Raw genomic sequence first — 16629 nt, 5'->3', positions numbered from 1 at the left:
ACGGAAAACCAAACGGTGTTGCGAACCCGGCCTTACGTGTTGAAGCACTAGTTTTGTGTTGCCTTCTTCTAGTCTAGGCTTCCATGGCTGACGTCTCCCTTTTTCTGCCTCCGTAAATGGGGGGTCTTTATTGCCATGCGGATCAGTTAACGCCATTGCTGTAGACTTGCACCAACAAGCTGGTTGACTCTGTTATGAAGGCACTAAGGCATAGGGTAGGGTTGCCCCATAATGGCAGCAAAAATACTCACAAACCTAAACCGGTGAATCTTAATGCAAAAGGGTTTGATGCAAATGACACAGCTAGTGATGAGCGAAGTATTGCAAAATTCGACCTGGCTGCTTCGCCAAATTTTACAAAAAAATTCACTTTGTAATGAATTACTTTGTCACAAAGCGCATTTATTGTAAGTAGTGGGTGCAGTGACAGGGATCGGCGATTGCACCGCCACCGTCATTGTACCCCTCAGATGCCACGTTCATAGCTGATAACAGTGCGATAGCAATAACAGAGTGTAAAGTTAAAAAAGATCCTACTTACTTCATCCATTTGATCGCGACTGGCCGTCCGCCGCCGTCTTGATTGAAGATCTAGCGCAAAATCCCGTGCATTGTGACATATGACATCACCCCGCCGGCCGTACGAGATTTTGCGCTATATCTTCATCAAGATGGGGGCGGACGGCCCGTCGCAATCAAATTGATATTTTTTTTTTTTTTTACACTATTTCAGGGAAAATCTATTTGCTACCACGAAGCACTAGGAAATTCGGCTTCGAGGTCAATTTTCCCTGAAATTCGGATCTGGACATCGATTCGCACAACACTAGACACAGCACGAGCACCCAACAATGGTGACTCATGCAGTTACTGGGAGTAAACAGACTCAATACCTTGTATCCCTGGATGTCGCCATTTTGAGAATCCAGCGGAGGAGGATCCCAGGTCACGTCGAGCTGCACAGCGGTGGCACTTTGTATGGCTACGTTCTGAGGCGGAGCTGTGGGCACTGAGGAAACGTAATAATGGAGAGTAAGCAGCGCTGGCACAGCTTTGGTGGCCGGGTGGACATTTTGGAGGCCCTTTATACAGCTTTTAGTAGGGGAAAGGGGAGACATGACTCATTGCCCATAGATGAAGCTCCACTCGGCCACTACTTCATGGTGTGGTCCACCCCATTTCTGAATGCCACTGGAGCCAGTCATCATGACGTGATTGAGACTTACCTGCCTCTCCGACAAATACTTCTTGGGGGACGCTGGCTGGTCCTTCCCCTGCAGCGTTGTACATGCTCACTCTGATCTCATAGCGCTTGTGCTTGTTCAGATCTGAGGCAGAAGACAAGATGGAGATGAGCACCCCCATGCTGATTTCAGCTCTTGATGTCAGTTTATTTGGCAGAGGAGAGAGAAGCTCCTTCATGTAGATCTCATCACATCATGGCAAGCTCTGTTCACAGGGGTGCGCCTAGCCTTTCTACTGCCTGAGGGCGCCCCCCACTCCCCAATGCCAATTTCTTAATTTAACCCCTTCCCTTCAGCCTATGGCCCTTCGGCTGCCCCCCTCTTGCCTCTACCTGGTGATGCTTGAGGCAATCGCCTCACCTGGCCTCATTGGTAGGGGACACCCCTGTCTGTGCATATACCGGATTAATCCATATAAAGGGGCAGATCCAGCCCATTGTAAACCACCTGGAATCACAATTCTGGAGCATCTGTTCTTATGATGCTATGTTGTGCAGTTCCTCTATTATTCCTGCTAGAATTTTATGCATAAAGGTCAGCACTGATTGGAAAGCATCAGACTTCGCAGAGAGACACCTTTAACTGGTAACACCCAGCTAATACCTTCATTCATAAACTACTAGCAGGAATAATAGAAGAATGAGGAAGAACATGTTATTACATGGGGAATTCAAGTACCCTAGTTACTAAACCAGAGCTGTCAGAAGAGGGGACAGCTCCTCTTTAAGCAAATTATTATATTCTGACTGCAAATATCATTTTTGTACTACATACTGTAATATATATATTAAAATCTACTCTCATAATGTCGAAAAAGTATAAAATGTAAATTCTAAAGATACTAGAAGGCCCCTCGTGCACTCTATGTAAAATAATAATGGTAATAATACATTATAAAATAAATACAAAAAATAGTAAAATAATACAAATGGTAATTTATACAGTGACAGTGCAGAGCGTCTTCTCCTCTGTAAGGGACAATATTTCCCAGTGCACATGGAGATGATGACATCACCAGTGACCAGAAATGACGTCACAACTCCTATTGTGTAATATTTGGATAACTCTGGGAGGTGAAGGGTCCTCTTTATGCAGATGATTATATCCTGACTGCAAGTACCACGTTTGTACTATGTACTGTAATATAATACCGTATATTAAAATCTTCTTTCATAATGTCATAACCCATAAAGGTAAAAAGATGTCAATTATGGCGATACAAGAAGGCCCCTCATGCACTCTCTATGTAAAATAATAATAATACTAAATAATAAAATACATGAGATATTATAAAATAAATAAAAATGATAATGAAATGATAAAAATTATTATCTATATAGTCACAGTATAAATAAAAATCAGGTGGCTCTCCTGTCCGCTGTATGGAAGAGGTGCTCTAATCTTTGAGACTCTAATAAAAATAATAATTCAGAAAAACCGCTTGAAAAGATTGGCGCTCTACCTCCAGAATCACTATAAGAAACCAATTTATTCCGTATAAGTTACAAATAAAATTGCAAATAAAACTGTAAATAAAAGTGAGATAAAATAAAGGATAGTATTAAAAACATGCAGAAACGTCCCTTGTGATAGGGAATCCGGTCTGGAAATCTAATCACTATAGTGAGAAGATTACGTCAGGCGCATCAACTGTCAGATTCCCTCAGATGTTATCCAATTGTGAATTCCGAAGTCGCCACTGAAGAAGGAACAAAGTGAAGGTTCTGAAACGCGTTCGGGTTTCTGGACACCCCTTATGTACAGATGTCCTGATATGGATTTTGATCTATGACCAATATTATATGGAGCGCTCCAGAATTATCTCCATTGGATTTTGAGAAGCCGATTGATTTGGCTCCACTTACCACGTGGCATGCCAACTGCGCCCTCTTCGGCACACGAGACAAGCATACCAACAAGCATACCACATTCGGACTCACAGACAGGAGGGATTATCCGGACCACGTGGGACGCCACGGCAGGCACTAGACCCGGCTCCTCTGTAATAAACTGTGTAAAAATAACGCTCTAATCCGTGTGCGCATTATTGAACTTCCTAACCCTTGCATGGACTATTTATGTGGGATTTAAATTCTAGTTGAATATGAATAGATAGCCATTGCGCTAGTAAATCATTCAATGGACATAAGCGGTATACTGTTCAGCATTTAATACGGACCCTTACTTCCATATATATATATATATATACAGTACAGACCAAAAGTTTGGACACACCTTCTCTTTTAAAGAGTTTTCTTTATTTTCATGACTATGAAGGCATCAAAACTATGAATTAACACATGTGGAATTATATACATAACAAACAAGTGTGAAACAACTGAAAATATGTCATATTCTAGGTTCTTCAAAGTAGCCACCTTTTGCTTTGATTACTGCTTTGCACACTCTTGGCATTCTCTTGATGAGCTTCAAGAGGTAGTCCCCTGAAATGGTCTTCCAACAGTCTTGAAGGAGTTCCCAGAGATGCTTAGCACTTGTTGGCCCTTTTGCCTTCACTCTGCGGTCCAGCTCACCCCAAACCATCTCGATTGGGTTCAGGTCCGGTGACTGTGGAGGCCAGGTCATCTGGCGCAGCACCCCATCACTCTCCTTCATGGTCAAATAGCCCTTACTTTCAAAGTTTTCCCAATTTTTCAGCTGACTGACTGACCTTCATTTCTTAAAGTAATGATGGCCACTCGTTTTTCTTTACTTAGCTGCTTTTTTCTTGCCATAATACAAATTCTAACAGTCTATTCAGTAGGACTATCAGCTGTGTATCCACCTGACTTCTCCTCAACGCAACTGATGGTCCCAACCCCATTTATAAGGCAAGAAATCTCACTTATTAAACCTGACAAGGGCACACCTGTGAAGTGAAAACCCTTTCAGGGGACTACCTCTTGAAGCTCATCAAGAGAATGCCAAGAGTGTGCAAAGCAGTAATCAAAGCAAAAGGTGGCTACTTTGAAGAACCTAGAATATGACATATTTTCAGTTGTTTCACACTTGTTTGTTATGTATATAATTCCACATGTGTTAATTCATAGTTTTGATGCCTTCATAGTCATGAAAATAAAGAAAACTCTTTGAATGAGAAGGTGTGTCCAAACTTTTGGTCTGTACTGTATATATTGGACATTATCTTTATATACTCTCCATATACTCACCAAACTGTTTTATGGTGGGTCAGAATAAGTCTGCACAATTGTGAATGGATCTAAGCTAAAATTGAGGAGCCTATAACTTAATCAGCTGTGTTTGCGGTTGTATAGCTGCGGAGACATTACTAATACAGCATTTACAGCTAGCATTGTGCAGTGGAGACTTCGGAATTCACAATTGGATAACATCTGAGGGAATCTGACAGTTTATGCGCCTCACATAATATCTTCTCACTATAGTGATTAGATTTCCAGACCGGATTCCCTATCACAAGGGACGTTTCTGCATGTTTTTAAATGCTATCCTTTATTTTATCTCAGTTTTATTTGTAATTTTTATTTGTAACTTCTACGGAATAAATTGGTTTCTTATAGTGATTCTGGAGCCAATCTTTTCAAGCAGTTTTTCTGAATTATATAGTCACAGTGCAGGGCGTCTTCTCCTCTATAATGGACAATATTTCCCAGTGCGCAAGGTGGATGATGATATCACCAGTGACCAGAAATGACATCACAACTCCAATTGTGTAATATCTGGATGGCTCTGGGAATTCTGGGACCAGTGACTTCAAGTACGTTATAATATGCAGTTGTGATCCTATAGAAAGTACATTTTCTGAGGTCCCCTTTGTATAATTACTTTGGTCAAATTGAAAAAAATAAAATAATAATAGGACTAGGCTTTTTGGAAAAACTGGATGACAAACAATATGGCTGACGTTACCCCTCACTTGGAAGTTGACACCTAGCTTTCCTATACACCTAGTGGGTAATTTATCAAACTGGTATAAAGTAGAACTAGCTTAGGTGCCCATAGCAGCCAATAAGATTCCTCCTTTCATTTTCCAAAGTAGCTGTCCAAAATGAAAGGTGGAATCTGATTGGTTGCTATGGGCAACTGAGCCAGTTCTGCTTGACACCAGGTTTGATAAATGACCCCCCTAGTTTATACACCATTCTGCCCATACCACTGCACAGCTAGGTAGAATAGCTTTTCTGGTATCTGGAAAGCTGGGTGACAACCCCTGTATGTAGCAGTCGTGGTGGTTGTCACTGACATTACTCAGAAACAGAAAGAACTGGGAAACAACAGGACAGGAGAGGATGAGTCCAGGATTTGTATTTATTGGATTTTCCGTTAAAAGGGTCTCCAAGACTTTAATACCACTGGATAGGTCATCAGTAGGGATGAGAAAATCGGCTTCGGATGTTTCATCTGAAGTCAATTGGCATAAAACTTTGTTTGAATACTGTAAGGACCAGGATCAGCGTACAGTATTAGAATGTATTGGCTCCGATGAGCCGAAGGTGTTACTTGCGAGACTTCGGGTAATAACTTTGTAAATTTATTTCTACTGTAAAAAACATTTAAACTGAACTTGGGTTCGGTTCCAGGTGGTACCTTGGAACTGAACCCGCGTCCGGTACAAAGGTCTTTTACAGTAGAAATGAATTTACAAAGTTATTACCCGAAGTCTCGCGAAGTAACACCTTCGACTCATCGGAGCAAATACATTCTAATACTGTACAGAGCGCTCGCTCCATACAGTATTAAAACAAACTTTTATGCGAATCGACCTCGGATGAAACATCCGAAGCCGATTCGCTCACCCCCTAGTCATCAGTATCTGATCGGTGGGGGTCCAACATCCAGGACACCCGCGATCAGCAGTTTGAGAAGACAATGGCACTCGCAATAGATATATACATTGTATAGTGGTTGTCCCTGGTATCGCAGCTCAGCCCCATTGACTTCTATGGGGCTGAGCTGCGCCTAGGCCATGTGACCGATGAACGCGACGTCACCTGGCCTAGGAAAAGCTGTGAGAAAAGGCCGTGGCGCTACTGTGAGTGCCGTGCCTTCTCAAACAGCTGATTGGTGGGGGTTGGACCTCACCGATCAGATGCCGATGACGTCATCAGTTCAAAAATCTCGGAAACCCCTTTAAGTTTATATCTGATCAATATCCGTATAGGACCCCATGCCGTTAGTCAGGACCACACTTACTGTCTAACTCGTACTGGGTGAGAGCCGGTTCACTCAGGTTCCGGACCATGTAGGCAGCTATACAGATTGGAAAGAAGATGGGGGAATGGAGGGCAGGGGAGCAAAGAGCGGGGGCAGGAGTGCAGTTAGTATATAGTGAACACAACATGCTGACAGACAATTATATACATAGCACATAGATACATATGGACAGTCCTAAAGTTTGTCTGGAGGGGCCGCTTGTTGAGGATAGGCCATCAATATTCGTAGCCCCCAAAAAAAATAACTTAAAAGGGGTTGTGTCACGAAAATATTCTACATTTTTCAAACCAGCACCTGGATCTAAATACTTTTGCAATTGCATGTAATTAAAAATTTGGTTTAGCCAGTGAGCTATTCAATAAAATGCATCTGTATAGCGCCACCTGCTGTTTGTTCTTTATCTTATTTCTTGTCCACCTCACTGAGGTGGTCACACATGCTCAGTTTAAATCCTCAACTGCCACCAGCCCAATCTTCTTTTAGACACTTTAGCAGTTACAGGGAAAGAGTAGCAGCAGAATAGAGACACCCTCCAAAAAAGAGCGCACCTCCAGAACTGAGGATAATCTAGCAGAGCATTTGCAGCAATGAATGGGGAGATCTCGGAGTCCATGTGAGGCGCAGGGCTGGTTCTGGCTTTGTTAGTAAGAGGTGGGCATGTACTATGTGATGTCTGAATTGTATTACAATTGGAGTGGCCAACCCAAACTCATCAAGCTGCCCTTGAAAGACCATTCTTAGGATGAGATTGGTTATTTTGGCCTTCAGTATTTTCCCCGGATATCTGATCTCCATTATTCAGAGACGTCCCCTGTTATGTTTACTGCGCAGATCTCCTCGCTGAGGTCAGATAAACACAGATGTTCCTCAAAATTGGGGACGCATCCTTTCTATGACCTGTACCTCCTATCTCCTAGAATTAATTCAGCAGAATCGGATGTGCGGGGACAGGACGCTACCGCATCAGGGAACTTGGCCAGGACGAGGATTTATCCTATCGGACGTTATCACTTGACAGCGAGACAAGATGTAACGTAATATTTTAGACTCTTAAAAATGTACATCTAGAGGTCAGATAGGTAAATCACAATAACGGTCCTCATGTATAACACGTTGCTCTGGAGCAGTCATGGCCAGATTGCAGATTTTAGTTTTTTAGTGCCGGCTGGTAAATAAAACCTACAGGTACGGCGATGTACGTGAGGGTCATTCCCACAGCACGCTCAGATTCTCCTCATGCACCGTATACTTTTGGTCTCACCAGGACGTAAATATTCAGAGTATTAAGACTTCTTTTATTGTGTTGGTATGCCACTTGCTGCTACATTATTATTCTTTGAGAACAGTGGGATGTTTTTTTTTTTCACATTTACATTGATCATTTTAATTTTTTTTATTTTATTTAGGTTGTGTTTCATATATAGGGAGTTTGACACTATCTGCTTTTATCATGTGTTCGTGCTGTGTTGGGTGGTCAGCGATGTATTTGGCACCACTCCATGTATACATCAATTTTTTTTAAATGTTTTTAATCTTATATCAGTTTCTGGGTCATGTTGTGTGATGAATTTAATAAAATTCGATACATATTATTGATATCTTGGGTGTGCTTTGTTGTAAGTGTGTTCATTATCCCATACTGTGACATCACTGTGTGCATTATCCTGTACTGTGACATCACTGTGTGCATTATCCTGTACTGTGACATCACTGTGTATATTATCCTGTACTGTGACATCACTGTGTATATTATCCCTGTACTGTGACATCACTGTGTATATTATCCCTGTACTGTGACATCACTGTGTATATTATCCCTGTACTGTGACATCACTGTGTATATTATCCTGTACTGTGACATCACTGTGTACATTATCCTGTACTGTGACATCACTGTGTGCATTATCTCTATACTGTGACATCACTGTGTACATTATCCTGTACTGTGACATCACTGTGTATATTATCCTGTACTGTGACATCACTGTGTGCATTATCTCTATACTGTGACATCACTGTGTATATTATCCCGTACTGTGACATCACTGTGTATATTATCCTGTACTGTGACATCACTGTGTATATTATCCTGTACTGTGACATCACTGTGTACATTATCCTGTACTGTGACATCACTGTGTACATTATCCTGTACTGTGACATCACTGTGTGCATTATCCTGTACTGTGACATCACTGTGTATATTATCCTGTACTGTGACATCACTGTGTATATTATCCTGTACTGTGACATCACTGTGTATATTATCCCTGTACTGTGACATCACTGTGTATATTATCCCTGTACTGTGACATCACTGTGTATATTATCCCTGTACTGTGACATCACTGTGTATATTATCCTGTACTGTGACATCACTGTGTATATTATCCTGTACTGTGACATCACTGTGTATATTATCCTGTACTGTGACATCACTGTGTATATTATCCTGTACTGTGACATCACTGTGTATATTATCCTGTACTGTGACATCACTGTGTACATTATCCTGTACTGTGACATCACTGTGTACATTATCCTGTACTGTGACATCACTGTGTATATTATCCTGTACTGTGACATCACTGTGTACATTATCCCTGTACTGTGACATCACTGTGTACATTATCCCTGTACTATGACATCACTGTGTACATTATCCTGTACTGTGACATCACTGTGTACATTATCCCTGTACTGTGACATCACTATGTACATTATCCTGTACTGTGACATCACTGTGTACATTATTCTGTACTGTGACATCACTGTGCACATTATTCCTGTACTGTGACATCACTGTGTACATTATCCCTGTACTGTGACATCACTGTGTACATTATCCTGTACTGTGACATCACTGTGTACATTATCCCTGTACTGTGACTCACTATGTACATTATCCTGTACTGTGACATCACTGTGTACATTATTCTGTACTGTGACATCACAGTGTATATTATCCTGTACTGTGACATCACTGTGTACATTATCCTGTACTGTGACATCACTGTGTATATTATCCTGTACTGTGACATCACTTTGTACATTATCCCTGTACTGTGACATCACTATGTACATTATCCTGTGCTGTGACATCACTGTGTACATTATCCTGTACTGTGACATCACTGTGTACATTATCCTGTACTGTGACATCACTGTGTACATTATCCTGTACTGTGACATCACTGTGTACATTATCCTGTACTGTGACATCACTGTGAACATTATCCTGTACTGACATCACTATGTACATTATCCTGTACTGTGACATCACTGTGTACATTATCCTGTACTGTGACATCACTGTGTACATTATCCTGTACTGTGACATCACTGTGTACATTATCCTGTACTGTGACATCACTGTGAACATTATCCTGTACTGACATCACTATGTACATTATCCTGTACTGTGACATCACTGTGTACACTATCCAGTACTGTGACATCACTGTGTACATTATCCAGTACTGTGACATCACTGTGTACATTATACCTGTACTGTGACATCACTGTGTACATTATCCCTGTACTGTGACATCACTGTGTGCATTATCCTGTACTGTGACATCACTGTGTGCATTATCCTGTACTGTGACATCACTGTGTACATTATCCCTGTACTGTGACATCACTGTGTACATTATCTTGTACTGTGACATCACTGGGTGTATTATCCCTGTACTGTGACATCACTGTGTACATTTTCCTGTGCTGTGACATCACTGTGTTCATTATCCTGTAGTGTGACATCACTGTGTATATTATCCTGTGCTGTGACATCAGTGTGTACATTATCCTGTACCGTGACATCACTGTGTATATTATCCTGTACCGTGACATCACTGTGTACATTATCCTGTACTGTGACATCACTGTGTTCATTATCCTGTGCTGTGACATCAGTGTGTACATTATCCCTGTACTGTGACATCACTGTGTACATTATCCTGTGCTGTGACATCACTGTGTACATTATCCTGTGCTGTGACATCACTGTGTACATTATCCCTGTACTGTGACATCACTGTGTACATTATCCTGTACTGTGACATCACTGTGTAGGATCTGATGCCTGGTTCATGTACCATTACTATAAATTACATGTAACGTTTGGTGGCCTTATAAAATTTTGTATGAAGGCCCAAGAAAAGGAACCCTCACTTCTGCACCTATAAAAACAGTTCATGCATTAAAAACGTATATACATCAAGCACTCTGAACAAACAAAGCTGCAGTGTATAGCATGGAGGAGGAACAAATAAGCAGACTGAGCGTCAGATGAGACAAGAGATCAATTGGATTCAATCTACCTGGTGGCACACAATGTGTTAAGCATTACTTACATGTTAACTCCGCCCATTTGGCGTTGGGGTCATTGATGTTTCGCAACGTAAAACTCCTCATTCCATCATATACCAGTTCCCGGTATCGGATTCGGTAGCCCAGAAGGATGCCATTTATTTTATCTTCTGCTGGAGCCTAACCAGACAAAGCAAAATAACCTTGTCATACACACATGTATGTACAGGCCCCCGGGGGGGCACACGTCACCGTGGGCCGGACATACACATCCATACACTCTGTCTGACAGCCCTCTCTCTCAACCCTTCCATACACATACACGTTGTTTTCGGCAAAAACAAGTAAGGGTATGTTCACACGACGTATTTTGAAAACACGCAGAAAAATCCGGTTTTGGGCGCGTTTTATTTCAGCTTCCTATTTTTTGAGCTTCTCATTCATTTCAAAGTGAGAATCAGTGCAGAATCCGCTCCAAGATAGAGCATGCTGGGAAAAAGCAAGTTCTGCATTCATTGAAATAAACAGGAGGCTTTTCAGAGGCGATTTTTGGTGCGGATTCCGTGTGGAAAATGCATGAAAAAGGTTGTGTGAATGGGCCCTAAGTGCGTGCAGTGGGGCGAAGGGGAAAGTTGCAGACAGACCCTTCTGGTGGCAGCTTATCTCCTGCGAGGACAAAGGGACTGGATGAAAATATTTACTTTATCCGATCCTTATCTCCTCCGACATCATCTGTCGGGGGCTCCCCATACACATTAGACCCCCAGTAATGTGTTCTATAGGCTGATAAAAGGGAATAATAGATTCCACTTAATTTCAAATCAGCTAGAAGTAAGATAGACTTTCTGTTTACCGCCCCTATAAATGCAGCATATACCGTAATAATACACAAATACATGTGAACCGTTTCATACCTGCCAGTGAATTAATACTGAGGTAGTTGTCTGGGGGGTGACGGACAGGATTGATGGAGCATCATCAGGTGCTGGAAAATAAAATAAGGTCACTTACAATTTAAACGCCCCGATGTATTAACACGAATCAGAGAACGAGCAGTATACGTGAAATAACCCGCCAACAGACTGCGCTCCTCCCATACAGCCTGTGCAATGCCAGCCGCAGCCTCAGGGGGCACTGTCTGAACAGAAGGTACTCAAGGAATCTCCTTATGGAAAGCGCCTGATTGGCACGAGGTTAGATGGTAAGACCAGCCCAGTCCTGGAGAATGAGGGGTGACTTACCCGCCTGAAGTGTCGTTAGGGACTCTGATTCTGCACTGTATTCACTGTCTCCAATGTCATTTGTTGCCTTGACTCGGAATTTGTATGACGTGAATGGTTTTATTCTGAAATGTTACCACAAAAGAAACGTGTCAACGAAAGGATGACATCACTTGGGGTATGTTCACATGACAGATTTTGAAAATGAGCTGATTTTCTGTTCGGTTTTGGTGCGGTTTTTGGGACGGCACGCGTTTTTTCAGCTTCCCATTCAATTTCAATGGGAGAGTTAGCGCAGATTCCGCTCCAAGACAGAGCATGCTGCTTCTTTTTTCCATGCAGTTTTTTTAATGGTAGTACCCGAAGTGAAGGAGAGCACACTGCGCATACGCAGGTCTTCTTTGTTCACTGCTATGGGACTTCCAAAAATAGCCGAGCGAGCGCACTCGTCTGTTCTCAGAAGTCCCATGGTAGCGAATGAAGAGCGCACAACGCATGCACAGTAACCCCTCCATCCATCTTTATGGCACTGCTGGAAATAAGCAGTTTTCATAACTCCCTGTATTAATTCCTTACGAACCAATAAATATGTCTGCCACCAGTGTGTATGTTGGCAACAACGTAAGAAAAACTTTGTACCGGTCTACGATGGCGGAGGTGGCATTGTGACTGAAGGAGGAAGAGTGCACCAGCCAGCGTCCTTTAGGTAGCTCTCGGGTCTGGATGGTGTAGTAGCGCACGGGAGAAAGACCATCACTTCCTGGTTCCCAGGAAAGCAGCACGCTTCTGGACTTGACATCTTCCTGCCGAACTACGGGCTTTTTGGGGGGCTGAGGGCGTTCTGCAAAAGGAAACAAAACAAGAGTCCAAGTCTTATCTACAGGACTTCCAATACAAGAGGATAATGAAGACAATCCCTTTAAAAAATCTCCCCTTAGGGAATTTTGAGGTAACAGAGAGGGGTCATTGATTAGTGCCCCCCTTTACTTTGGAGAACTATCATTTCCAGTTAATGCATTAACTTATGGACTCCTGCTTACCTCTCTTTTCTGTGGTGACCACCAGAGCTTCGGCAGCCTCGCCCCATCCCTTACGGGTCTGGGCTGTGATTCGAAACAAGTAAACAGACTCCGGTCGAAGTGCCGCGGCTGTGTACTGCCGCACGCTCGGATTCAGCAGTTCCACGGTGGCAGTGTTTGCGTTGGTCGTGTTCAGTCTGTGAGTGATCTGATAAGCTGTGAGGAAACCAATGTGACATGTTATGTGCCAGAAGAGATGGTTCCATACCGGGGCCTACATGATCAGACGTTATCAAGCCAGAACCAGTATGCTTGTGAGGATGCTCCAGTATGGACCACGTATGCCCCGGCCACCCTCTGTCTACTACTTTTATAGTCCACAGGAGGTCACAAGTCCTCCTGCATGGAAGTATGAGAGGAGGTGGTGCGTTCCTTAATGGATGTACTTTTAGGGCATGCAATATGGTAAACTGTGGACTATGGAACACAAGATACAGAAATCAATCGAATTCCTTTTTTTTTTGGAGTCAACGTCTTTACGGTGTACATGGCTGGATAACGGATCCTTGTTGTACAGATAGGTAGCATCATGGCTATAACATCTATAGGTCCTTACGCTACCTCAGTTTGCCTCCTGTTTCATGTAGAGGTTTTTCCATGTGAATCTGTGACAAGACAAAATGTGGCATGTCCCATCAGGGCATGGCCACATGGTCTTGTTTCCTGATGCAATTTTTGGAAGCCAAAACCAGGAGTGAATGCAACAAAGAGGAGAAAGTTGTATCTGTCCTTTATACTTTCTCTCCATCACGGGAAACCTGAAAGTGTGGCCCTACCCTCATATTGTCGTTCCTTAGAGGTTCGTTCCTTAGGGGAATAGGGTGTTGCACAGAGGCACCATGAGGCAGTAGTACCTATGGCTCCATAATGAGGAACGGTAGGGACCACAGTCATAACTGGTTCCTAGTGCAACAGGGCCCCATCTAGTATGTACTATTTATAATATTGGTGTCTTCTCCTGCGGCAGATTGCCCTTTGGTCTTCCGTAGGCACCAGGCCATGGATATGACCACAGGTAAGGATTCCATGTGCTATGGCGCAGGCTCCTGGTTTAAGACTTGAAGGTTTAGAAATGTCACCTCTTTCTTACTGTCCAAACTATCTGATGATTTGTAAACCTGTTGCAGATCACAAAATAATCGAAGTGTGAAGTTCTTACCTAAAATGATACCGTTGGGAGCAGCTGGGGTCTGCCAAATGAGGCGGACTGAGGTTGTTCTCACCTCAGGAAACAGTATTCCCACTGGCGGACCTGGAACTGAAAACCAATGTAACATGAGGCAGTGAATCATCTGGCTGTGCTCACCTCATGCAGAGTTCACTAAGAACCATGCTGGCTGGAGATCTGCCAGAATAATGTGCTGCAGGTATATAGTATATAGCAGAGTGCACCACGCAAGTGATGGCCTGCACCACCAATGAATTTATTAGGAAGGAATGACCTCATTAAGGCAACTGCCTAATATCTAGGAAGTCTATTGTAGCAGAAGTATCAATCTACATCCTACAGCATGTGCTTCTTGCTCCAGTAGTAAGAATTGGGCCAGTGGTGTTCTGAAGAACACAGTCTTACCATCATCCAAGGTCCTCTCCAGAATTGCCGGTGTGCTCGGTACTCCATCTCCGATTCTGGTGAAAGCCAAGACCTGGATTTCATAGAGAACGTATTTCCCAAGTTTGGTAAGCTGAACACTTCGAGAGGAATTGCCTTCCACAAGCCAGAAACGAGGAGGATTGTCTGAATCTTTCTCCTTGTAGAGAATCTACACAAGACAATAAAACAAATCAGAAAAGAACATCCCTATCCTATACTGTTCCTGGCCCACTGCTTAAAGTATGACAGAGACTCGAAAGAAACCTTTTTTTTCCAGAAGTCTCCCATTACAGATGTCTGTATTCCGACTCATGCACATGGCAGTAAGTTGCGAATCCGCAAAACATGGATACCGGCCAAGTACATGCCGCCATTTTTTTTTTTTTTTTTCTACTGCAGAAATATCCTATCTTTGTCCACAAAATGGACAAGAATAAGACATGATCTTTTTTTTTGCTGGGCTGCAGAATGGCCTTGCGGGTGTGCTTTCTGCATCTTTTGCGGTCCCATTGAGATGAATGGATCCACATCTGATCTGCAATAAATTTTCAGATCGGATACGGACTGAAACTACGGCCATGTGCATGAGCCCTTAGTCATATTGAGTTATTGACTTAAATCAGCAAATCAGCAGTTAAGTGCAACAATGGCGGGCCCAAGCCATAGGGTGCCTCCTTGCTCCTTCTACTTCCTCTGCCAGCACTTCCCTCTCTTTCCTGATTGACAGGGCCAGGTTCCTGCATACTCATCTCACCTGACCCTGTCAATCAAGAAGAAGAGGGAGGGTCTGGCAGAGGAAGCAGGAGAAGCAAGGGTGCACAGAGTGTTTGGGCCCGCCTTCAATGCACTTCACTGCTCATTTGCATATGGACTAAAAGTATATTTTCTCCAGAATGAAGCAACAGATCGCTAAATGAGAGGTATCTTTACATTCAGCTGGGCTAGTCCTACAAGGCATTGTGTCTAGTGTAACAGTGAATTTTCTGGAAACTCTAAAGTAAATCTAGATCTAGAGATGAGTTTATCCTTATAGATGCATCTGGTAACATCCACATATTAAAGTCAGGCTCCTCACCTTGTAACCCAGGAGGAGTCCATTCCGATCCGGTTCGGGGATTTCGCTCCAACGAACCAAGATGCTGCTTGAGGTTGTGGCCAGAGCAGAGACATTGCTGGGTCCAGAGGATGGAACTGAGGGCCAGAAGCAGAGGTACAATTACTTTTATGTGCAATCATGGTGACCAGAAAAAGGGGGCAGCACTCCAACCGAGAGAACCAAATTGTTCGGTAGAGCCTGCGCTGTTGGGTTCTAGCTTAGGAACCCCAGCACATCAAAGGTAAGTAAAGGACCGAAGCACTCCTTAGGTACCGCAAAAGAAAGATGGTGTTTTATTCACCTAGCATGGGAATGTTTCGACTTCATCGAGTTTTTTTTCAAGCCTGGCTTGAAAAAGACTCATTGAAGTTGAAACGTTGCCATGCTGGGTAAAAGAAACACCATCTTTCTTTTGCAGTACCTAAGGAGTGCTTCGGTCCTTTACTTATCTTTGACCAGACAGATGTTTACATCCCATTTATTTTATTATATTGTCATTAATCATTACGATTCCAAAGGTGGTCAGGGACAGAAGTAATGAGACTTCTCCAACATCAGGAGCTGTCCAGCTTTAGACCAGCGATGGAAATGCTCTTCTTCTGCCATCATTTTTCTTTATTTTTAACCTACACCGGCCCAGGATGGATCTCTCAAGCTCACTGAATGTCATAGGCCTCTACCCAAAATATCTTACACACATAAGCATATGAAGAGGACAATTCCGTTAGTGGTTTTTAAAGTGTGTTCACATTGTATATGGTGAATATGTCCAGATTACATATGCCAAAGTAGCCAAACGGAGACGAAAAGAGTGTTCTTTTCCCTCCGTTGGGATAGTATACACCAGCAAACCATTTCTGTACTGCATAGGAAAGTGCGGTAGGCTAAATAT

At 42.8% G+C, this 16629-nt stretch overlaps 1 protein-coding gene across 2 annotated transcripts in view; it reads right to left on the bottom strand.

Annotated features, from left to right (window-relative positions):
* SDK2 (sidekick cell adhesion molecule 2) overlaps nucleotides 1-16629 on the bottom strand; it is a 592086-nt gene that overhangs the window by 27980 nt on the left and 547477 nt on the right. The window contains exons 26-36 of one of the 2 annotated variants that reach the window (XM_040435816.1): nucleotides 15717-15832; nucleotides 14621-14810; nucleotides 14207-14305; nucleotides 13009-13203; nucleotides 12608-12809; nucleotides 11990-12093; nucleotides 11663-11733; nucleotides 10793-10928; nucleotides 6417-6473; nucleotides 1227-1328; nucleotides 894-1009 (exon numbers count right to left, since the gene is read on the bottom strand). In XM_040435816.1, the coding sequence (XP_040291750.1) occupies nucleotides 894-1009; nucleotides 1227-1328; nucleotides 6417-6473; nucleotides 10793-10928; nucleotides 11663-11733; nucleotides 11990-12093; nucleotides 12608-12809; nucleotides 13009-13203; nucleotides 14207-14305; nucleotides 14621-14810; nucleotides 15717-15832 (1388 nt within the window). The remainder of the gene's footprint in view (nucleotides 1-893; nucleotides 1010-1226; nucleotides 1329-6416; nucleotides 6474-10792; nucleotides 10929-11662; nucleotides 11734-11989; nucleotides 12094-12607; nucleotides 12810-13008; nucleotides 13204-14206; nucleotides 14306-14620; nucleotides 14811-15716; nucleotides 15833-16629) is intronic. The other variant, XM_040435817.1, reaches the window with a different exon arrangement.

This window comes from Bufo bufo, chromosome 6 (assembly GCF_905171765.1).
Source record: "Bufo bufo chromosome 6, aBufBuf1.1, whole genome shotgun sequence".
In the NCBI taxonomy this organism is placed as follows: domain Eukaryota; kingdom Metazoa; phylum Chordata; class Amphibia; order Anura; family Bufonidae; genus Bufo; species Bufo bufo.
Note: the sequence above shows the minus strand (reverse complement) of the source record. Positions and strands in the feature narration are given on the sequence as shown.